A 24,526-nucleotide genomic window follows, 5' to 3' on the forward strand; every position below is an offset into this window, starting at 1 on the left:
CACCCTATCTGCAAGTGTGCTGTCTCCCCTGCATCTTGCTGAGGTTCATGAGAGCCATGTTGAGGAAATCATCAGGAAAATGAAACCCTGTACCTGTACCCTGGACCCCATTCCCACTGCTCTGCTCAAGTTACACATCCCCACTCTCAGTCCTCTCATCACCAAAATTGTCAACCTTTCCCTTCAGTCAGGCTGTGTCTCGCCGGCTCTCAAGGTCGCTGTCATCCGTCCCCTTCTCAAGAAGCCCACCCTGGACCCGGAGGTCCTAGCCAACTACCGGCCTATCTCCAACCTTGCCTTCCTGTCCAAAGTGCTAGAGAAGGTAGTTGCTTCTCAACTTCAGGACCACCTCAAACACAACAACCTGTTTGAAAAATTCCAGTCAGGATTCCGTTCAGCCCACAGCACTGAAACCACCTTGCTCAGGGTGACGAATGACCTGCTGATGACAGCCGATGCAGGATCACCCTCACTCCTCATCCTCCTGGATCTGACTGCTGCATTCGACACAGTGGATCACACAATCCTCCTAGAGCGCCTCCACACCACCATTGGACTGTCAGGCTCTGCACTCAAGTGGTTCCAGTCCTACCTATCTGGCAGAACTGAGTATGTCTCACTGGGAAGATGCAATTCCAGACAGCTCCCTGTCTCCTGTGGTGTTCCACAAGGGTCTGTCCTCGGCCCCATCCTCTTTATTATCTACATGCTCCCCCTCGGCTGTGTTGTCAGCAGACATGGGATGTCCTTCCACTGCTATGCCGATGACACACAGCTGTACATCAAAACTGCCCCAAGCCCCTCTGCTGCCATGTCATGTCTCACTGCCTGTCTTGGGGGGATAAAGGCATGGATGAGAAACAACTTTCTCCAGCTAAACAGCAGCAAAACCGTGGCCCTTCTTGTTGGCACTCCACACCAGGTTCAGTCATCCTCCATAACTCATCTCATCTTCGACAGTCAGGTCATACCCCTCTCAACCACAGTCACAAATCTAGGAGTTAGGTTTGACCCTCACCTCACCTTCAACGATCATATAAAGCATCTGTGCAAAATCTCCTTCTACCATCTCAAAAACATCGCCAAGCTCCGCCCCACTTTCACCCTGCCAGATGCTGAGAAGCTCGTCCACGCCTTCATCTCCTCAAGACTGGACTACTGCAATTCACTGTTCACTGGGATCACTGGCAGGAACATCCAAAAGCTGCAATACATCCAGAACAGCGCTGCCAGGATCCTGATGAGAGTCAGGAAATACAACCACATAACCCCCATTTTACACTCACTGCACTGGCTCCCTGTCTCATCCCGCGTTGACTACAAAGTCCTCCTACTCACCAACCAATGCATAAACGGTCATGCCCCCCCTTACCTGCAAGAACTCATCACTCCCCAAACATCAACCCGCCCCCTCAGATCCAATAACAGTCTGTCCCTGCAGATCCCAAACACCACGTTTCGCACCATGGGCGACCGGGCCTTCGCCGCTGCAGCCCCTCGACTGTGGAACAGCCTCCCGGACCACTTAAGGGCAACACAGACACTAGACTGTTTTAAGACTGGCCTAAAGACCTTTTTATTCATAAAGGCATTTCCTACTTTTTAAAAAATGTGTACATTTTCTTAAACTGTCCTTTTGTCCTGTAGCACTCTGAGATTCTGCTTAGAATGAAGAGTGCTCAACCACTAAAATGAATTATTATTATTATTATTACTTCTATAGGCTACTAGTACCAGTTGAATATCACTACAAGTTACATACCACTTCTATAGGCTACTAGTAACAGTTGCATATCACTACAAGTTACATACCACTACTATAGGCTACTAGTACAATCCAAGTAACATACTTTGCAAGTTAGTAGTAAATAGTACTATGATGTGTTACTCTTACACTTAGTTACATACCACTGTATTGTTGTACAATCTAAACTGGGATTGTACAGCAATCGGCCCAATCTGCTGCTAAACCCCAGTTAGCACAGTGTGATCATATGATATTAATGTTCTTTATAGGGCAGCTAAACTCCCGGCAGGATCTGGTTGAGCAGACCAAGAATTCATCAGGTCGTCTTATTGCCGTCTTGTGATGGAGGAACGCGTGAAGGAGAGGGAACAGTAACTCGCTGAGGGCTGATTGAATGTCACCAGAGTGGACTACTCCTTTGAGCCGTATCGCTGATCCATTCCTCCCATTGGCACTTAGGTAGCCTGTTGCCCTCATGGGCAGCTTAATGGCTTGAAGCCGCTCAAGCGTTTTAAACAATGTTCATTCTGTTACGATGGTTCGCATAATTCCATGAATTTGTGTAATGATGTATAAGCAAGCTGAGAGCGATATTTAACTCCATCTCACTGGTTTTGAATGAGCCCAGATAATGAAAGGGGCCAAACCGCTGTGGATGAATGTCAGTGGTCTTACAGAGATGGTATGTTGTGTTCATTCAGTTTTATATTCAGTGTACACAGAAGTGGCAGTACTCTGGTCTGAACGTCTGCTCTTCTGTATGAGGAAGTCCTCCCCTCCTGGGGACTCCCTGGACCTCAGTGGTCTCCAGCAGGTGGGGGTCTCCAGGAGGCCGAGACCTCCCTTGACCTCGGTGGTCTCCAGCAGGTGGGGGTCTCCAGGAGGCCGAGACCTCCCTTGACCTCGGTGGTCTCCAGCAGGTGGGGGTCTCGAGGAGGCCGAGACCTCCCTGGACCTCAGTGGTCTCCAGCAGGTGGGGGTCTCCAGGAGGCGGAGACCCCTAGCCTCAGTTGAACCTCATCCACATAACCAAAGCGTTCACCTTGATGGTTCTTCTCCCCTTGGGGGTGGTTCTGGGGTCCGTCTCTCCCGTAGGTCCTGAAAGGTTTCCCAGAGTGTCTGCAGGCAGACATCTGCCTCCACCTCAACAGGATCCTGCTGCAGGACTGCAAGGCCTTCCAGGGGGCCACCAAGGGCTGCCTGAGGGCCCTGGCCATGCGCTTCCAGACCACCCACGCCCCCCCCCGGGGACACCCTGGTGCACAGCGGGGACGTGCTCACCGCCCTCTACTTCCTGTCCCGGGGGTCCATCGAGATCCTCAAGGACGACATTGTGGTCGCCATCCTCGGTAAATACAGAAGAACCTTAAAGAACCTCACTGAAGAACCTTAAAGAACCTTAAAGAGCCTTAAAGAGCCTCACTGAGGACCTTAAAGAGCCTTAAAGAACCTCACTGAAGAACCTTAAAGAACCTTAAAGCACCTTAAGGTGCTTTAAGGTGCTTTAAAGAGCCTCACTAAAGAACCTTAAAGAGCCTCACTAAAGAACCTTAAAGAACCTTAAAGAGACTTAAAGAGCCTTAAAGAGCCTCACTGAAGAACCTTAAAGAGCTTTAAAGAACCTCACTGACGAACCTTAAAGAACCTTAAAGCACCTTAAGGTGCTTTAAGGTGCTTTAAAGAGCCTCACTAAAGAACCTTAAAGAGCCTCACTAAAGAACCTTAAAGAACCTTAAAGAGCCTCACTAAAGAACCTTAAAGAGCCTCAAAGAGCCTCACTGAATAACCTTAAAGAACCTTAAAGAGCCTCACTAAAGAACCTCACTAAAGAACCTTAAAGAACCTTAAAGAGCCTCGCTGAAGAACATTTAAGAGCTTCACTAAAGAACCTTAAAGAGCCTTTGAGAGCCTCACTAAAGAACCTCAAAGAGCCTCACTAAAGAACCTTAAAGAGCCTCACTGAAGAACCTTAAAGAGCCTTTGAGAGCCTCACTAAAGAACCTTAAAGAGCCTTAAAGAGCCTTTGAGAGTCTCACTAAAGAACCATAAAGAGCCTCACTAAAGAACCTTAAAGAGCCTCACTAAAGAACCGTAAAGAGTGTCTCTAAAGAACCTTAAAGAACCTTAAAGAGCCTCACTAAAGAACCTTAAAGAGTGTCTCTAAAGAATCTTAAAGAACCTTAAAGAGCCTCACTAAAGAGCCTTAAAGAGCCTCACTAAAGAGCCTTAAAGAGCCTCACTAAAGAACCTTAAAGAGCCTCACTAAAGAACCTTAGAGTGTCTCTAAAGAACCTTAAAGAACCTTAAAGAGCCTCACTAAAGAACCTTAAAGTGTGTCTAAAGAACCTTAAAGAACCTTAAAGAGCCTCACTAAAGAGCCTTAAAGAGCCTCACTAAAGAGCCTTAAAGAGCCTCACTAAAGAACCTTAAAGAACCTTAAAGAGCCTCACTAAAGAGCCGTAAAGAGCCTCACTAAAGAGCCGTAAAGAGCCTCACTAAAGAACCTTAAAGAGCCTCACTAAAGAACCTTAAAGAACCTTAAAGAGCCTCACTAAAGAACCTTAAAGAGCTTTCGAGAGCCTCAGGGTTCCCTCCCTTTGAGGTGCCTGTCTGCTGCGGTCTTCTGATCATGCGTTTACAGGCTGCCAGTCACGCTCTGTTCCCGACCACCAGCGACTCCCCACTGGGCTGAGCGGTCCAATCAGGCTCTTTGATATGGAGCTGTGCGTGCGTGCGTGCTTGCGGAAAGCGTGTCAGCGTAGGACAGAGAATGAGAATGCTTATTTTCCACTGACTCCATCCTTCTCTCTGTGGGTCTGAAGGAGCGAGCTCTTTGAGGGCATGAGCCCCCTTCAGCGGGGGGGGGGGGGGGGGGGGTCAACCTGTCTCATCAGCTAGGGGGGTCAACCATCTCACTGCTTTCACCTTCAAACGAGCTGTAGGATCCAGAAGCTTCTGGATGTGTTTGTGTGTCTGTGCTTGTATGTGGGTTTAGTGCAGAGAAAGAAAACCGCTGGGGCTAAAGAGATTGGAGGTGGAGCTACAGAGGGTGGAGGTGGAGCTAGAGATGTGGAGGTGGAGCTACATAGAGTGAAGGTGGAGCTACAGAGAGTGGAGGTGGGGCTACAGATGGTGGAGGTGGAGCTAGAGAGGTGGAGGTGGAGCTAAAGAGGTGGAGCTACAGAGAGTGGAGGTGGAGCTACAGATGGTGGAGGTGGAGCTAGAGAGGTGGAGGTGGAGCTTTAGAGGTGGAGCTACAGATGGTGGAGGTGGGGCTACAGATGGTGGAGGTGGAGCTAGAGGTGGAGCTTTAGAGGTGGAGCTACAGATGGTGGAGGTGGAGCTAGAGAGGTGGAGGTGGAGCTAGAGAGGTGGAGTCGGGGCTACAGGGTCAGGTTAGGTGTGTGTGTGTGTGTGTGTGTGTGTGTGTGTGTGTGTGTGTGTGTGTGTGTGTGTGGTGTGTGTGTGTGTGTGTGTGTGTGTGTGTGTGTGTGTGTGTGTAAGGGTTGTGTGTGTGTGTTAGTGTGTGTTAGGGTCGTGTGTGTGTTAGTGTGTGTTAGGGTTGTGTGTGTGTTAGTGTGTGGCGTGGTGTGTGTGTGTGTTAGGGGTCTGTGTGTGTGTGTGTGTGTGTGTGTGTGTGTGTGTGTGTGTGTGTGTGTGTGTGCGTGTGTGTGTGCGTGTGTGTGAGTTAGGTGTGTGTTGTGTTAGGGGTGTGTTGTGTTAGTGTGTGCGTGTGTTGTGTTAGTGTGTGTGTGTTGTGTTGTGTTGTGTTAGTGTGTGTGTGTGTGTCTTGGGTTAGGGGTGTGTTGTGTTAAGGTTGTATGGTGTGTTAGGGTTGTGTGTGTGTGTGTGTGTGTGTTGTGTTAGTGCGTGGTGTGTGTGTGTGTGAGGGGTCTGTGTGTGTGTGTGGGTGTGTGTGCTAGGTGTGTGATGTGTTAGTGTGTGCGTGTGTGTGTCTTGTGTTAGGGTTGTGTGTGTGTGTATTAGGTGTGTGCGTGTTAGTGTGTGTGTGTGTGTTAGGTGTGTGTGTGCAGCTGACTGCTGCCGTGTCGGGGACAGAGTGGAGGTTGCTGATTGGTCATGGCAGACGCTCCGGAGACAGACGCAGCCTTTCTATTGGTGGTGGGGCCCCCTACTCACGGGCTGGCATTGGACGAACTCTCCTCTCCCAGGAGCCACTCCACGCGGGCTGGGCGGTTCTCCTCTCAGCCCATCGGGTGGTCCGTCCTCTGAGGAGAGAGCGAGAGGCAGAGCCTTCAGGAAGGTTTAAGGTCACCACATGGGGGGGGTTCCACATTCCCCGCAAATTACTGAATCTTCTAAACTAAGTATAAACACGATTCCACAGATCTGCTCTCTGTTGATGTTTGAATCAGTTCTCCCCATGACTCTCAGACACGACTGTGTTCCGTCTCCACCAGGGAAAAACGACATCTTCGGCGAGATGATCCATCTGTGCTCCAAGTCGGGGAAGTCCAACGCGGACGTGCGGGCACTGAGCTACTGCGACCTGCACACCATCCAGAGGGAGGAGCTTCTGGAGGTGCTGGACATGTACCCCGAGTTCAACCACCTCTTCTTCAGCAACCTGGAGCTCACCTTCAACCTCAGGGACGAAAACACGACGGTGAAACATCATGAACGTCATACCATGCAGTCGCTTGTATCCTTACAGTGGTGGCAGGTCGGCGCAGGGGGCTGAGTGAGACCAACAGCACGTTGAGGTGGGAGCTCACAACCCTCGGGCTGGGACTCAAACCTTTCCCCGTTCCCTCAAATCATCCTCGTCAGTGGTGGTGTTTCTAAAGAGGCAAATTGTAGAATCATGCAAACATCCTAAGGGATCTCCGGATCTCAAGACTGAGGCTTAAGATCCTGCTCTCTCTGGATATTAACAGTTTCTTCTGACACCCGCAGGCGACCAACAGCCAAGACAACGACTCGGACGGAGTCGCTCCCAGCAAGAGGCGGATCTCCTTCACGCCCCGCCTCCCCAGAGGTAGGTCCCCCCCCCCCTCCTTCCCCCCTCCTCACGGGGCTCTTTGTGATTGTTGGGCCGGGTCGCTGGGGGAGCTGGGGGGGGAGGGCGGAGGAGGGATGCGTTCCACTGACTCCCGCTCATTACCGCCCCCCCCACCCCAGGAGACAGCAGCCAGGACGTGGATCAGGACCTGTGCCTGAAGAGATCCCCAGAGGGCCTCCAACCCCCCCACCCTGACCAACACATCCAGGACCTCCAGGAGCTCCAGCCCAGCGCCCCTAACCAGGACCTCCGGCCCGGGGACAGCATGGAGCAGAACCCTTCTTCTGGAGGTTACTAAGTTGCACTTTCTGATCCACTTTTTAACCTGATTATTCATCAGTGTTTTTTTAGCTCCATGACATTCATGAGCAGGCAGGGCTTCTTGCTCAGGGTGCCTACAGGCAGACTGAACACTGGGGTCAAACCGAGAACCTCTGGAGTCCAAACCTCCAGGAAACCCTAACCACCGATACCCTGCTCGGCGGAGACGGCTTAGGAAGAGGCTTCACACTATTTAGGAAACTTTGTCAAGATTTTCAGGCTTAATTTCATAATGGCTTATAGGTCTAGAATAGCTCTTACTCCTGCACTTAAGGCAAAGACTAATGAAAATTACTTCATAGTTCAACATTATTTGCATACAGGTACGTATGAGTGAATATCCGACGGTACATGTGAAGAAAAATACAAAGTCTGGGACGTGCAGTTTACTTCAAACAGTGTTCAAATAAACCCTTCAGTTTTGGACGTGTTCTTTGTCCAGCAGTCTTCAGATCAGCCATTGTCCCGCGGTCCAGCTGGCCAGCTAGCTCCTGTCAAACGCGCAACGTTAGACTCTTCCCAAAGGCACCAGTAGACAGCAGAAAGCTGCTATCCACCACCATCAAATGAATGGGCAGCGAGAAGCAGCGGCTGCTAAGTGGAGATAAGACAATGGTTAGCCCCGCTAGCTAGCAGGGAGAAAGGAGCGCGTGGACAGTTCTGGCAGCGTTAGCAGCCTGATGAATCGCTAACGACAGAAGGAACACAACGCTTCCCTTGTGCTGATTAACGGAGCTCTAGTTCAGTGGTTGATCGCCTCGCTCTGACCCTCATGGGCAGGTTGTAAAGCATGTGGGCCTTTGCTTCGTTTGCCAGAACCCGCTGATGAATGGGCTGGTGAGCAGCCGGCGGCGTTCCTCCACGAGTCAGCAGCTCCAGTCCAGCAGCTGGAGGACATGGCAGCGAGCGAGGTCACGTACGTAGAGGTGGAGCAGCGCCTGGATCAGCTTCAGGATCACCTCAGCAGGTAGGCCTACGCTCCAAGGCAGACCTCCACAGCAGACTAACACTGAACTGGGAGGCCTACGCTCCACAGCAGACCTCACCTGGGAGGCCTACGCTCCACAGCCCTACTGTAACACTGAACTGGGAGGCCTACGCTCCACAGCCCTACTGTAACACTGAACTGGGAGGCCTACGCTCCACAGCCCTACTGTAACACTGAACTGGGAGCACTTCGCTCCACAGCCCTACCGTAACACTGAACTGGGAGGCCTACGCTCCACAGCCCTACTGTAACACTGAACTGGTAGGCCTACGCTCCACAGCCCAACTGTAACACTGTAGGCCTACGCTCCACGGCCCTACTGTAACACTGAACTGGGAGGCCTACGCTCCACAGCCCTACTGTAACACTGAACTGGTAGGCCTACGCTCCACAGCCCAACTGTAACACTGTAGGCCTACGCTCCACGGCCCTACTGTAACACTGAACTGGGAGGCCTACGCTCCACAGTCCTACTGTAACACTGAACTTGGAGGCCTACGCTCCACAGCCCTACTGTAACACTGAACTGGGAGGCCTACGCTCCACAGCCCTACTGTAACACTGAACTGGGAGGCCTACGCTCCACAGCCCTACTGTAACACTGAACTGGGAGGCCTACGCTCCACAGTATAGCAGTGCCAGCTGAGAGCCACTGTCCTAATACTGCCATCATCACTTAGCCAGATGTGTCCACCACCTGCTGCAGGCTTTACCCCTCCCTCTAGTCCGCTGCCAGGAGGTCTCTGCCCTTAAAGGCTTAAATGCTGCTATACATGTTCTGCGGTAAACACACAACATGTTATATGCATCACATGCTTAAAACCATATTACATTTTTAAATAAGTTATTTGTAAATAATGAGTAATGATAATTAGGGGTCCTATGAAAACCGTACCAAACCAATTGCAATCGTTAGTATAATTATTATGATTTTTTTCATCCTAATAATATGCAGAAAAACCATTTGGCTCCAAAAGTTATACAATTGCTGGGCCAAAGTAACACATAGGTGGCGCTATAACAAAGCCTTGAAGTTCAGCATTTAAACATGTTGCCATTATCACTAGGAAGGTGCAATATGCATGAAACTTCTTATACTTGCATCATTCGTCATGATGAACAACTTTCAAACCACAACCCCTACGGCCCGACCATTTGGATATGGTGTGTGACAACAATGGCTAAAGCGGCATCCTCGGCACACGGGTCATTTTATGGGACTTTATGGTTTTAAATTTATAGCAGTAAGGCGAAAGGCGGTAGGGATATAGATTATACGTATGTAAAATACATGCATATGTGAAAATCTCTCCAACATCTTTAAACAGCTCTGACATTGCATCAAAACACGTAAGCTCAGCTGTTGAACACTAAGGAGACTCCATAGTATATCCAGGCCAAATCTGAAGACTGAAAGAACAACAAAAAAACATTAGTTAGAGGTTCTGAGCCGTGGCCTCTCCATGGTGCACTGGGCCTTAACGCGGGACACACGGCGTTCCCCAACGTCCTTTTGACGACGGGATAGAGTAGGCTTTGTTTTATCGTATGGAAACATGGTTGGTGATTGGTTTGATATGTTTACTTCCAGTAAACCAGTTTTTAAGGCATAACAATGTTAACCATATTACCATAACCACCAAGCTCACCATACCGAGGTAGAACCACAGCCAGAGGTAGAACCACAGGGGACCAGAGGTAGAACCACAGGGGACCAGAGGTAGAACCACAGGGGACCAGAGGTAGAACCACAGGGGACCAGAGGTAGAACCACAGGGGACCAGAGGTAGAACCACAGCCAGAGGTAGAACCACAGGGGACCAGAGGTAGAACCACAGGGGACCAGAGGTAGAACCACAGGGGACCAGAGGTAGAACCACAGGGGACCAGAGGTAGAACCACAGCCAGAGGTAGAACCACAGGGGACCAGAGGTAGAACCACAGGGGACCAGAGGTAGAACCACAGGGGACCAGAGGTAGAACCACAGGGGACCAGATGTAGAACCACAGCCAGAGGTAGAACCACAGCCAGAGGTAGAACCACAGCCAGAGGCAGAACCACAGCCAGAGGTAGAACCACAGCCAGAGGTAGAACCACAGGGGACCAGAGGTAGAACCACAGGGGAACAGAGGTAGAACCACAGGGGACCAGAGGTAGAACCACAGGGGACCAGAGGTAGAACCACAGGGGACCAGAGGTAGAACCACAGGGGACCAGAGGTAGAACCACAGCCAGAGGCAGCGCGTGCCTCGCCCTGATGGACAGATGAGCAGCAGGGGGTATTTTTAGAAGGAATTATCGGAGAGGAGAAACGACACCGGAGGGCTCCAGCATCTCTCTCACACACACACACACACACACACACACACACACACACACACACACACACACACACACACACACACACACACACACACACACACACACACACACACACACACCATCTCTCTGAAGACAGTCCTTCTCAGTGAACACACGCACATCAGGCAGAAATACACACAGACACAACTACACACACATGCACTACCTTCCAGGCTCCACTGTCAGGAGGTTCAGTATTTTTGTATTTTTGTGTTACGTCATTCATCCAGCTGGATTCCTTGCCCTGCATCCAAATTATTGTCTACTAAATCATTATGTGATTAAGTCCATTAAACACATTCATGACTAGTTCCATGTCTGTTTATTAAATAATACTTAAAGGCAAGTAACATCATTCAAAACACGTTTCTTAAAATACCCTAAATATGGCTCTTTGATGGTAATACCGCACCCATCATTAGTCTGATGAACAAGTCTATTTTTCAAAACCAAATCTCTCGCATCCCTCTGAATATACCTGACCAATTTAGAGACCCGTAGTGGCAGACTACTATGCTGCCGTTTCCGCGTCATACCAGAACCCCAACCGTCAAAGCACTAGCCCCATCTAGAGTTCAGAAAGAGAAGTGTTGGCTCATGTGTCCGCTATTTATAGATCTACAATGTTGATGTCACATATCACGGGACAACTCAACTGTCAAATAGTGGCCTAGTGCAGCTGGAAAGGGAAAGGCGTTAACACTGCCACAGCAAGATCCTTCTCCATGTACACACTGTGGGACCCTTTTAACAGCAGAGTCAATTGTATGGACAACAGATTTAGCGAGAAGCAGGGCTGTAGTGGAGGGTAAACGCACGTAAACGCCGTTTACGCACCTCTGGAATTTAGGGAATAGCGTTTACGCACCTCTAAATAGCGTTTACGCTCCTCAAAGTTCCCTGTGCCTTGTATTCTACCGTTGGAATAATCGGAAATAAATTCAGCATCATTTTAAAACACCTAAAACAAGGTTTCATATTGTTGAACAAATAAAGGCTGTCATCTGAATCATTTTCATCTGCGCTGTAGGCCTATGCTATTATGGTCTGTGACCCTCCAATCAGTGCCTTGCGGCTGCGGCAGCGACACCTATCAGGATCCAGGAAAATATGTAAACAGGAAGTATGTAAACACATGGCCCTGCGCGTTGTGGATTATCATGCCTGCCTACCTGTCATTAATTAGCCATGGATATCAGGCGATTTTTGAAGAGACCTTCGAGTGCTCCCACTCCAACAGATGCCCGAAAAAGGCCTCAAGTACAAAGTAAGCTGAAGATGATCAATTCACATGAGTTGTTTTTGTGATTTATAAATCAATTTTACTTGACGAACTATTAAGTGACTACGAGCATTCAGATTGGCCAATGCGTAGTCATGCTATCCGTGTACTGCCCACGTCAAAATGAGTGAAAGTCAGTCAGAGTTTTACTATCCATATTAAACTCCGGTTTCGGCGTATCAACTTCGCTATAGCTTGGTCGCTATGTTAAAGCCTCAATTTGGAGATGTGAGGTTGGCGGTTGCAGCCGTGGACTCCGCGGCTGAACCGTGGATCGGGCGGATGACGCGACAAAAAAATATATTTTAATTAAATTCGGGCGGTTGGCGGTTAAACCAATAAAAATATAAATATTTATAAATATTTGTATTTTATATATTATAAATATTTTTATTTTATTATTTATTTTCTTTAAAGTTATTTTCCCAGCAAACGGGCCTGTTCCCTAGAGGAGCAGTATGGGGAATCCAAGTTGAAACAACTTGCCCAAAGGTTCAGACTTGATGACAGAAAAATTCTTGAAGGCTATAGGGATTTTAAGGATAACTCAAGCATCATTCCAGAAAACCTTGCACCACTCCTGAATATCGACCATCTCATTCAAGTTAGCACTGCTGAGTGTGAGAGGGGGTTCAGCTTAATGAACATCATAGTGTGCCCCCTGAGATGCAGTCTGCACTTGGTCACAGTGTCGTCCTTGATGTTTATTCAACTGAATGGCCCACCACTCAGCCACCACAAAGTTCAATCCAACACGTATGTGAAGTCCTGGCTGGTGAAGCACAGGGGAGCCATGAACCCCAGAACACGCCCCTGCAAGGCAGGACCTGACGTGGAGGACAAGGAGGCCCTCTGGGTACTACTGTGAAAAGCATGCATACTAATACACACACATGCCATAGATAGATAGTTCTTAATCTACGCATACCTTTCTTTACTGTTGAAATTTGAATAACTTGAATAAACTACAAACACATTCATTGACTGTCAGTGATTGATTTAATATGATTTTAATTGATAACATAATGGAATATAGCCAGGCTAGCCTTACAGAGTCGCAACACCCTGCGTTGCGTTGCGTTGTGTCGAGGTCGGTCTGATCAAAAAATTCATAGTTTACCCACCTCTAATTTCACCACTACAGCCCTGGCGAGAAGGGTCTGGCTGCAGCCTGTAGAACATCCATATCCAACTGCTAAGTCACTCAATCCCGTCCACTTGCCATGCCCACCGCCGTCACTCTGGTGAAGCGTGGTTTAAATCCCTAGAGTGGGAAAGCTTCAATCCCTTTCAGTCTCTTCTTTCAATCCCTAACCACGACTACCCTAACCCTAACCACGACTACCCTAACCCCTACTACCATCACCCTAACCATTGCTACCCTAACCACTACTACCATCACCCTAACCAATACTACCATCACCCTAACCATTACTACCCTAACCCTAACCACTACTGCCATCACCCTAACGACTACTACCATCACCCTAACCATTACTACCATCACCCTAACCATTACTACCATCACCCCAACCATTACTACCATCACCCTAACCAATACTACCATCACCCTAACCATTACTACCCTAACCCTAACCACTACTACCATCACCCTAACCACTACTGCCATCACCCTAACCACTACTACCATCACCCTAACCACTACTACCATCACCCTAACCACTACTACCATCACCCTAACCACTACTACCATCACCCTAACCATTACTACCATCACCCTAACCATTACTACCATCACCCTAACCACTACTACCATCACCCTAACCACTACTGCCATCACCCTAACCACTACTGCCATCACCCTAACCACTACTACCATCACCCTAACCACTACTACCATCACCCTAACCACTACTACCATCACCCTAACCACTACTACCATCACCCTAACCATTACTACCATCACCCTAACCACGACTACCCTAACCACTACTACCATAACACTAACCAGGACTACCCTAACCACTACTACCATAACACTAACCAGGACTACCCTAACCATAACCACTTCTACCCTAACCCTAACCACTACGACCCTAACCACTACGACCCTAACCATAACCACCACGACCCTAACCACTACTACCCTAACCACTACTCCCTAGTCCCAGCCCCAGTGGGGGGCTCCTGACCCTTCTATTGGTTAGGGTTAGCCACTACTACCCTACTCCCTAGTCCTAGCCCCAGTGGGGGGCTCCTGACCCTTCTATTGGTTAGGGTTAGCCACTACTACCCTAATTACTACTCCCTAGTCCTAGCCCCAGTGGGGGGCCCCTGACCCTTGTATTGGTTAGGGTTAGCCACTACTACCCTAACCACTACTCCCTAGTCCTGGCCCCAGTGGGGGGCCCCTGACCCTTGTATTGGTTAGGGTTAGCCACTACTACCCTAACCACTACTCCCTAGTCCTGGCCCCAGTGGGGGGCTCCTGACCCTTCTATTGGTTAGGGTTAGCCACTACTACCCTAACCACTACTCCCTAGTCCTGGCCCCAGTGGGGGTCTCCTGACCCTTCTATTGGTGCTGTGTTCCTGCAGACTGGAGACCCAGATGGTGTCAGACATCCAGAACATCCTCCAGCTGCTGCAGAGGCAGATCGCGGTGGGCCCCCCCGCCTACAGCACCGTGGCGTCCAGTCCAGACTACCAGAGACCCCCGCTGAAGCCCCTCCCAGCGCCCCTGAACACCATCTCCCTCCTGGGCCAGCCCCCCCACGTAAGGCCTTAACACCCCTGGAGTCTGGGGCCTGTTGACCTTAACACGGCCCCGACGACCAGACCGGGGCCTGTTTACCTTAACACGGTGGGGGGGTAGTGAGTAACACGGGGGGGGGGGGGTAGTGATTAACACGGTGGGGGGGGGGGGTAGTGAGTAACAGGGGGGGGGGGGTAGTGAGTAACACGGTGGGGGGGTAGTGAGTAACACGGGGGGAGGGGTAGTGAGTAACACGGTGGGGGGGGGTAGTGAGTAACAGGGTGGGGGGGGGGTAGTGAGTAACACGGTGGGGGGGGTAGTGAGTAACAGGGTGGGGGGGGGGGGTAGTGAGTAACACGGTGGGGGGGGGTAGTGAGTAACACAGGGGGGGGGTAGTGAGTAACACTGTGGGGGGGGTAGTGAGTAACACGGGGGGGGGAGTGAGTAACACGGGGGGGAGGGGGTAGTGAGTAACACGGGGGGGGTAGTGAGTAACACGGGGGGGGAGGGGGTAGTGAGTAACACGGGGGGGGGTAGTGAGTCACACGGGGGGGGGGAGTGAGTCACACGGGGGGGGGGGGTAGTGAGTAACACGGGGGGGGGGTAGTGAGTCACACGGTGGGGGGGGGTAGTGAGTAACACGGGGGGGGTAGTGAGTAACAGGGGGGGGGGTAGTGAGTCACACGGGGGGGGGGTAGTGAGTCACACGGTGGGGGGGGGTAGTGAGTAACACGGGGGGGGTAGTGAGTAACACGGGGGGGGGGGTAGTGAGTAACACGGGGGGGGGGGTAGTGAGTAACACGGGGGGGGGGGGTAGTGAGTAACAGGGGGGGGGGGGGTAGTGAGTAACACGGGGGGGGGTAGTGAGTAACACGGTGGGGGGGTAGTGAGTAACTGTCTGCCTGTTCATGTCGTCACTCCAGGGCCCCCCAGCGGAGTGGACCCGCCCAGGGGCCCCCCCAGCGGGCCGGGCCCCCGTGGCCCCTGGCCCCCAGCACCGCCTGGTGGCCCTGCTGACCCACAGCGCCGCCCCCCCCCCGCAGCACCGCTCCAGTCTGATGCTGCTGCCGCTGGACACGTCTGCATGCTGCCCCCCCCGCCGCTGCCCGGCCCCCCACCCCGGCCCCCCGGGGCCCTGAACCCGAACCCTGACCCCAGCCCCCCAGGGCCGTGACCCCATCCCCCTCCCAGGTGTCCTTCTGACCCCGGCCCCCCGTTAAGTGTTCTTCCAGGCGGTCTCCGTCGGACCCTCGCTGGCCGCTTCCGCTCAGACATGGATGATGTTAAGGAACCTCTGGACCGACACACTGGGAGGCGGTTGCCTAGCAGCGAGTTCCACAATGGGTTGAAGGGGGGGGTGGGGGGGGCTGTCTCTGACTCAGGGTTTATGAACTATTGTACTGCAATACATATATTTAAAAAATATTCTGTAGATATATTTATTCATTGATCTTTGTGCATTATCAATACTGCGATCATGACTATGGATTATGATGTTAATATCAATACTTGATGTTAATGCTGCCACCGGGAACAGTTCTTCAGACGGAGGGTTCGGTCGCATGTGACGAGCCCGACGCCCAGCGGTTGAACATTCGTCCATTTTTCTGTTTTTCTCCGTTTCATTTGCCCAAAGCTGAGCACGTTTTATAATACCAATGATGTCCACTCTTCTCTTGTGAACACTGGGATGGTCTGGGGCTTATCCTTAAAATGCATGAAAAGAAATCAAGCGAACGCATATTGGCTGAAAAGACCAATAAAAAGAATCGTCGATTCTAAACTAACAAAGAAATGATATTTTTTATCTGTAAATTGCATTAGAAATGGAAGTGTAATAAAAGAATGGTAACAACATTTGTTTGGACTTTTTTCCTAATAATGACACAACAATGCTCCATTAATACAGGGAAGTACCTTCTAAGCAGTGAATACACTGACCCCTGAGGCCGGTTTCGTCCGATGTCTATTCTTGATAAACGAAACTGAAAGTAAAATTGCCCGACGTCATTCTAGCGAGCGACGGGACTGAGGCACCCTTTGCTTAACATACGGCACCCTGTGGAGAACACCGCCTTATCTCTACGTTCAGGCATCATGGACTCCAATGATAAACGCTCCGTAGCTCTCATTGAAAACTGCCGAGCCAGATTGCAAACCCTGATCAGAGTCGAGCCGGTCCTGGATCTCATGCACTCCATCGATAAAAAACAGAAGGAGCTGATCATGAGCAAAGCCCGGGCGGAGGGGGAACGGCAGGCGGCCCACCTCCTGATCGACACGGTGATCCGGATGCCGCGGGCCCCCGGATGGTTCCAGGAGTTCTTGGACGCCTTGTCCGCCGCGGGCTGCCGACACGCGGCGGACTACATGGACGTCTTGGAGGCAGAGAATGATAACCACATCCGGCTGATCGAGCTGCTCTCCGCGAGCCTCCTGGACATGAAGACCTGCGAGGTTTCTACCCACTGCCTCTCATCGGGGATCCTCACAGCGGAGGACGTTGAAAAGGTGAGTTTTAATGGATACAGAACCCAATCATCTCAAAGCCGAAATGTAACGAAAAGGAAGAATAAGGACTCTACCGTAACACCTCCTTGCCAAGCAAGTCCGTTAAAGTAACATATAAAGTTACAGGGCAAATGTGTCCACAGACATGGTGACATATGATAGTAGGCATTATTGGCTATTATTATATATTCAGAAACAACACTGCCTCAAAAGGATATTGGCCCAAGCAAGATCAGTAGAGGCATATACTTCCCTGAAGTATCCCTGCACTTTTAAACGTTGCAAACGTGCAAAAACATTATATATTTATGTGGCATTCAGTCCAATGCTTAAATATCTGTGGCATTCAGTAGGCCAATGCTGTGGTAAAGTTTGACCAAATGTTTCTTTCTGTTCAATAGATAGAACTTGAACAATCCCCTGTAGGAAAAGTGTTAATGTTTGTCCCTATAAAACAATAATGGTAAAAAAAAATATATACAAAACATGACGGTAAATCTAAAGTCAAACCGTCCAATCTGAAGGCTCTACTTAACCACTCCCCGTACTCACTTCCACCAATGCAAAGCGAACAGAACTGAGTAGGGGAGGGCGTAGCCTAACCAGTTTGTGACCGACCCAGAGGAACGCAACGCAAATGTGAACATAGCCTACATGAGGCTTTAATAAAATCCCGGACGATTTCGGAATCCCGCCCGGACACTTTTTTGTCTCAAAAAGAGCGCATGTCTGGCCAAAAGAGGACGTCTGTTCACCCTACGTACGGGGAACCCATTTGATGTTGGTGGGCGCTACCCTGGTAATTTCTCTGCGTGAGAAATACGAAGTGCGGCGTGTGAGCGTGTGCATGTGTTGAATTGCGTGTGTCTCACGCCGAATGCGTGAGACTTGAGCCCTGAAATTATATTTCCTGTAACTTCAAATAGTTTCCCAAAAAATATCCGCAGAACAGTGCGCCGTCTGCCATGAACCTGCAGGTGGCGGTATAACACCACACTGTGATGTAGCCGTCCTAACGGTGTTTAAAACCTGCAGATGGCGGTATAACACCACACGTGATGAAGCCTTCTTTTCGGTGTGTTTCAGGTAAACGCTGAAACAAATAACCATGGAAACAAATGCGGAGCTCGAGAACTACTGAGAAGAATCATCAGAAATCCTCACGGTTGGTTCTCGGACTTCCTCGAAGCCCTGCGTGTCACGGAACACCTACTCCTGTACAAAGAACTGTCCGGTTGGACCATGGACGACAAAGGTGACTTGAAGTTCTAAAATACTATAATTCCAAATGATTGTGCTTTGTAATGCTTAGTGTGTGTGTGTGTGTGTCAGTTCCAGGCTCTGTTCCTAGAGAGGCGGGGCCAGCCACAGAGGGCTCGCCTGGGGTTGGCCAGGAGCTTCAGGTTCCCAGCACGGAGAGCTGTGTAGGTGAGGATTGACCTCTCAGACGCTCGGCTGCCATCTGACCGGGGACGAAATGAGAGGAGGAAGATACATCAGCTGGTCTTTAACACTGATCAAACGTCGCTTAACGAAGGTTACAATAAGATCAGAGCCAATGGGTTGCTGAAGAGAAACTGTGCAAACTGAATGCCTAAAGCTGTGCTTTACTAAAGGTTATCTTCATCTTAATCAGGATAGCTTCATCTTCATCGGTACACACCCCTATGGATCTGATATCGTCGTCAGAAACACCAATCTGCAGTTAGTGGCGCTAAAGACACTCCGGTCCCAATGACCCCCGCGTCAGGCTAAATCACTGAGTGCCACTGCTTGTGTGGACATTAATCTTGTTTAATTCCATCCTTGGGTTGAGTTTCCATGTTCTCTTGGTGTGAATCCTACACACGGAACCAGTGCCAAGCAGAGCGCACGAGCCTCCAGTCCTCTGGGGACGCTCTTCGTTCCGGAGCCAACGGGGAGGGTGTGCCGACCAGCTGCTGCACGCCGTGGCCGCTACCATCTCGCTGATTGTGGCTATTTACTGCACTGGCTACGTAGCGACTCACAGGGGAATCCAAAGCGCAGGCAGCTAACCAGCCAACCAGCGCACTGGATCCCATGAACACGTCGTCTCCCCCATGGTCTTAGTCACTTCAAAATTAATTCCACTCATTTGAAAAAAGTGATGAACTTAGTCTTAGCGTTTAAACATTAAAGAAAAAACTAAACCATCCACTATGATCTCTGGCCTCCAGTTTCAGACGTGGTCCCGCCCAGAGCCTTTACCTGTCGGGTTGGGTGTCTTTGCCACGCCTGTGAGCCTATGATATGAACGATGAGTCAGGTGAAAGAAAGCCTTGTTCCTTTCTTTCCTCAGACCTGTACAACGACGACAGCAGTGAGACCAGTTCGAGGCAGGAGGACTGTGACCTTTCGCTCAACCTCTCAGGTATGTTGGGTTTAATTGCTTGCACACATGACAAACCAATGCACCACAGCAGATCTTTCCCCTGTTCAAGGCAGCGGTAAGGAAGGCTGACCCTTCACTCTGAACATCCGGTCCAATAGGCTGATGTTTTATTTGTACAGAGCTTTCCCCCGTAGTCCGAGTCAGGCTGAACCTCTGCTGAAGGGGTTGGAGGTTCCCTGCCTTCCAGAGAAAAGACCGCATTCCTCGATCGCAGCAGGCCAGGGAATCTGTTCCATGTGTTCCACAACCGCAGCAGCTTCCAGCAGATCGTAATGACAACCACATGCTCACGGTCGCTCTGCGGAGGCCTGAAACACATTCCACAGGGGCTGCTGCCCTGGCTCTAAACAGGCTTCATTCATGGCATGCTTCTAGTGCTTGCCCGTGAAAGTAGTTTGAAAGCCTTTTAAGTGTCCACACAAAATAAACGAACCAACTGAAATGAGGTCAATAAAATGTTTATTTGTCAAGCAAGAATGAAACATCTGAAGCATTCGAAGACATTGAGAATAAAACTACGACCAAAGTCGCAAAAGAACCCTTAGAGGGGAGACCTGAGACAATAAGGCGGCCTCCGTCTGACCCTACGCTCAGACATTAGGGATGGATCATTGAAGGTTAAAAGTTGAGGTATACGTTAGTGCCGTTTAGGTATTCAGGTACAGCTGGTTAGGTATAGTTGTCGCCGAGTTTAGGGGTTCGGGGTCGCCGAGGTTAGGGGGTCGGGGTCGCCGAGGTTAGGGGGTCGGGGTCGCCGAGGTTAGGGGGTCGGGGTCGCCGAGGTTAGGGGGTCGGGGTCGCCGAGGTTAGGGGGTCGGGGTCGCCGAGGTTAGGGAGTCGGGTTCGCCGAGGTTAGGGGGTCGGGGTCGCCGAGGTTAGGGGGTCGGGGTCGCCGAGGTTAGGGGTCGCCGAGTTTTGGGGTCGCCGAGTTTAGGGATCGGGGTTGCCGAGTTTAGGGGTCGGGTTGCCGAGTTTAGGGGTCACCGAGTTTTGGGGTCGGAATTGCTGAGTTTAAGGGTCACCGAGTTTAGGGGTCGGGGTCCCCGAGTTTAGGGGTTAGTTTAGGTATTCGTTAGTTTACATTTTCGGTGTGGTTAAGTTTAGGGGTTTGTTGCAAGCCGTCCCATTAGTCTCCCTTTAAAGAGTTCTCAACTAGGTTTAGCAATTTTATAAATACAATAGCTAGGCTCAAACAGGGTATTCAGAAACACAGCTGGAACGAGGTCTTTGTCAGGTAGACTGGTGTAGATCCACTCGGTTCTGTAGTGGAATGAAGCAGACAACAATGTTAGTTTCAATCAGTCATCCTGTAATGGAGGATTACACTATGTACATTGATAAGCTGAAGGTAGCTATAGGAATCAAATCCAAACAGGATTTGTTTCCATTGATTGATACCAGGCAAATAGGAGTTTCTTCATCCAAGTACTCGTGGTATAACAAAGTACACACAAGTCAATGGAGATGTTCCAGGAAGAGCCTAGCTTTCAGATGTTTTGTGAAGACCAGGATGGATTATGCAATTGTTCTTGGAAACATTGAGTCTCCCTCCGAGAGGTCTATTCAAGGTTATTCACAGCTCACCTCGATCTCTGCACGAGGCACCCTTCTGCTGATCCTCCTTCGGCTCCATCTTCAGCTGAAGGAAACAATACAACTGTTGTTCCCTGAGAAGAGTCACAACAAGAGGAACGGGCAGAAATAAAGCATTATGGGGGAATCTAGAAGCACAACAGGATGGGAGCGACGCTGACAAACCTATTCAGCAGTGAAACCCTTTAGTCTTACATGTGCTGCAGAAGGCTGCTCCTGATGTGGTTATCACAATAGCAATGTGAAGAGCTTACCAGGGTCCACATCGTCATGTGGAAGACTGTGCCGCCCGGGTCTCTGGTCCAGGCCTCTGGTCTCTGGTCCAGGCCTCTGGTCCAGGCCACCGCCCTGGGTCCAGGCCTCTTGTCCAGGTCACCGCCCCGGGTCCAGGTCTCTGGTCCAGGCCTCTGGTCTCTGGTCCAGGCCACCGCCCTGGGTCCAGGCCTCTGGTCCAGGTCACCGCCCCGGGTCCAGGTCTCTAGTCCAGGCCTCCGGTCTCTGGTCCAGGCCACCGCCTCGGGTCCAGGTCTCTGGTCCAGGCCACCGCTTCTGGCTGTGAACTTCCAGTTTAAAGAACATTACCGTTGAGTTATTGAGCAGCTGGAGGGCTGGCTCTGTCATGTGGAGTTAAACCCAGGAAGGCCATATTTAACTCCTATCTATATACCTGATGGTGAGGGGCAGTAGTCACCACAGGACACTGCTGACCGCCTGCTGCAGGTTCCTAAGGAGAGCCAACTGGTCTTGCATCTTGGTACATGGCATCCTGCTTGGATTCAGCGTCTCCAGCGATATAATTTGCTTTTGAAGTATAGTGTTAAAATACTCAACCATGGCTCAAATACCCATACAGTATCAAATACAAACCAAGTAATGATTAAAGTAAAAATTACACGTTTTTAACAAGTAGCTTACCCTTCCGTGTCGGGTATCAGTCTGCCTTCCCAGTGTACAATCGGCACCTCCAGTATACGATCCACACCCCCAGTGGATCCAGAAGACCTAGCAATCATCAAACCTACAGTTTAATGCCAGGAAGGTCCACCTGTCACATCTGCCATTGACTGACCTGAGTGGTTGGACGTCTTGCTCGTACAGAGGGCCACATCCACGACTTGACTGCGTACGCAATCACTCAGTTAGTGTTAGTTAACCTACTCATCCTTACTGTAGTCATATGCTAGGACCGTCTCACCACTCTTCAACCACCCCTGAAGAAAATACAAATCACACTTCGGTACATGATCAATGAACATATTTTGTCAACACATTTAAAACTAAAGTGCTTTAATAAATATAGAAAGTGGTAAACTGTACTTTCCTTCGATGCAGATGTTTGTACAAATCTCCCAACGGACTCTTCCAAATAATTGATTGTAGAAATTCGTCAAGCAATTAAATATGTTTGCATTGAAGCAGCCGCAATTGCCAGTGAACATGTTTAGGATGGGTAAGCATGCATATACAAACTACAACTGCTAAGCTCAGAAATAACGTTTGTAACAAAAACGTTCCCCCAAACCATCCAACGAGGTCAGAGGCAAAACGATTGCCTTGGTCTGATCACGTCGCACAGAGTTAAAGTCAACATCAAGCAGCAGTCCCAACTGCAATCAACGGCTTCAAATGTGTTTGAAAGGAAAATAAAGCAACATCCAACCCAAGCCAAGTAACGAATATTAGATTAGCCAACTTTAACTTGAATGAGATCCACATTCACCGTGCAAATCTTTGTGCTGGAAGAGTTCCTTCAGCCGACCGCAGCCTGACCAGTGAGCCATCTCCTCAATGTTCACCTCTAAAGCGGCGCAACTTCACTAGAATAAGTCATCCTAATAATGCTTCAAAAAGCTGAACTACAGTCAGAGGATCGCTGCATGGACCTCGGAGCCGGGGGAGAGCAGGAACAACCCTCACCGCTACATTGGACCTGCCAATTCTCACTCTTAACTGAAGGTTTCAAATCATTACATAATGTTCTAATGTCCAAACACAAAAGTAAAGGATAATCCAGTTCATTTAATATTTGGGACCAGCACTACATACAACTTTACACACCAGTCTAGTCATCAGTCTGCCGTCTTTGGCGACTGCAAATGTCCGGTTGGCTTTAATGAACAGATCAGGCTTAGCTGTTCAGAGTAGCAGGAGGTTTCTCACATAGTTGATGTTTCTGCCTTCTAGCTTTTAATCAAACCTTTTGTAGTCGATCAAGTCTGTTGACACCAATTGTAGGTTAGTTTTGCAAGTCTGCTGCCCTAGTTCTCGGTTTAGGAAGCAAATTTTCCATTTTTGTGGAGGCAGAGTTTCCATTTTTGTGGAGGCAGTTTCCATTTTTGTGGAGGCAGAGTTTTCATTTTTGGGGAGGCAGAGTTTCCATTTTTGTGGAGGCAGAGTTTCCATTTTTGTGGAGGCAGTTTCCATTTTGTGGAGGCAGAGTTTCCATTTTTGTGGAGGCAGAGTTTCCATTTTTGTGGAGGCAGAGTTTCCATTTTTGTGGAGGCAGAGTTTCCATTTTTGTGGAGGCAGAGTTTCCATTTTTGTGGAGGCAGAGTTTCCATTTTTGTGGAGGCAGAGTTTCCATTTTTGTGGAGGCAGAGTTTCCATTTTTGTGGAGGCAGAATTTCCATTTTTGTTGAGGCAGAGTTTCCATTTTTGTGGAGGCCGAGTTTCCATTTTTGTGGAGGCCGAGTTTCCATTTTATTGCCAGAGTCAAGTTGGTCTTGACACTAAACTGAAAGAGTGCAGGCCCCAAATAGGAAAAACAGGATTTTTTTAATGTTTTATTCAGACATCAGAACATAAGTAGGCTATCAGAAGTAAGAACCGGTAATGCAGACTGAACCGAAAAAAAGGACAGAGTGGGAGCACTTTCAATAAACTGATGGCTATTATTCCTCCATGGTCAAACCAGCTTTCATGTTATAATCTTGAGTATGCCTGGTCCTGGAAGCAGAACACTAGATTCCAAAGCTTCACCCGATGTCCTAGCAGCCATCCTACAATATGTAGTTTTGCTTGCTAAAGCGTTAATATAAAAAAAAACAACGAATGAAAACCTTTAGAAATGTAGGACAGTAACCCCGACAGACGGGGCCCCCTAACCAGGAGCCCCCTAACCCAGGAGCCCCCTAACCCCGGAGCCCCCTAACCCCGGAGCCCCCTAACCCCGGACCGACGGAGCCTACTAACCCCGGACCGACGGAGCCTACTAATCCCGGACCGACGGAGCCTACTAATCCCGGACCGACGGAGCCTACTAATCCCGGACCGACGGAGCCTACTAATCCCGGACCGACTGAGCCTAATAACTGGACGAGTTGATATTGGAGGCTCAGGGTCAACACTTCGTATCTCCTCCTCGGTTAACATCACAAACTACACAAAAAAAAAAAACATATCTGAGGCGTCAAACGAGACCTACTAATGTCCTGCAACACAGATGGAATCAGTTAAAATTAACAAATCTTTAACAAGAACGAACCAAACTGATTCTTCTCTTGTTCGTTCTCAGACTCGACTCCTCCCAGACCCACTAGTCACTGACTCGCTGTTCGTTCACTGACTGAGT

The 24,526-nt window shown here is 49.7% G+C and overlaps 2 protein-coding genes across 4 annotated transcripts in view; both read left to right on the forward strand.

The window, feature by feature from the left end:
• The window catches only part of kcnh7 (potassium voltage-gated channel subfamily H member 7), a 53,023-nt gene extending 36,728 nt beyond the window's left edge, over positions 1–16,295 (forward strand). The window contains 8 exon segments of the mRNA XM_030343163.1: positions 2,843–2,986; positions 2,988–3,096; positions 6,169–6,374; positions 6,665–6,746; positions 6,890–7,060; positions 7,908–8,058; positions 14,282–14,459; positions 15,362–16,295. Coding sequence (XP_030199023.1) covers positions 2,843–2,986; positions 2,988–3,096; positions 6,169–6,374; positions 6,665–6,746; positions 6,890–7,060; positions 7,908–8,058; positions 14,282–14,459; positions 15,362–15,577 — 1,257 coding nt within the window. The 3' untranslated portion in view covers positions 15,578–16,295.
• A 148-nt stretch (positions 16,296–16,443) lies between these two features.
• ifih1 (interferon induced with helicase C domain 1) overlaps positions 16,444–24,526 on the forward strand; it is a 22,871-nt gene continuing 14,788 nt past the window's right edge. The window contains exons 1-4 of one of the 3 annotated variants that reach the window (XM_030343145.1): positions 16,444–16,949; positions 18,036–18,204; positions 18,288–18,377; positions 19,270–19,341. In XM_030343145.1, the coding sequence (XP_030199005.1) occupies positions 16,536–16,949; positions 18,036–18,204; positions 18,288–18,377; positions 19,270–19,341 (745 nt within the window). In that variant the 5' untranslated portion in view covers positions 16,444–16,535. Of the gene's footprint in view, positions 16,950–17,571; positions 17,749–18,035; positions 18,205–18,281; positions 18,378–19,269; positions 19,342–24,526 lie in introns of those variants that run through there. The other 2 variants (XM_030343144.1, XM_030343146.1) reach the window with 2 other exon arrangements.

Source organism: Gadus morhua, chromosome 20 (assembly GCF_902167405.1).
Source record: "Gadus morhua chromosome 20, gadMor3.0, whole genome shotgun sequence".
Classification (NCBI taxonomy): domain Eukaryota; kingdom Metazoa; phylum Chordata; class Actinopteri; order Gadiformes; family Gadidae; genus Gadus; species Gadus morhua.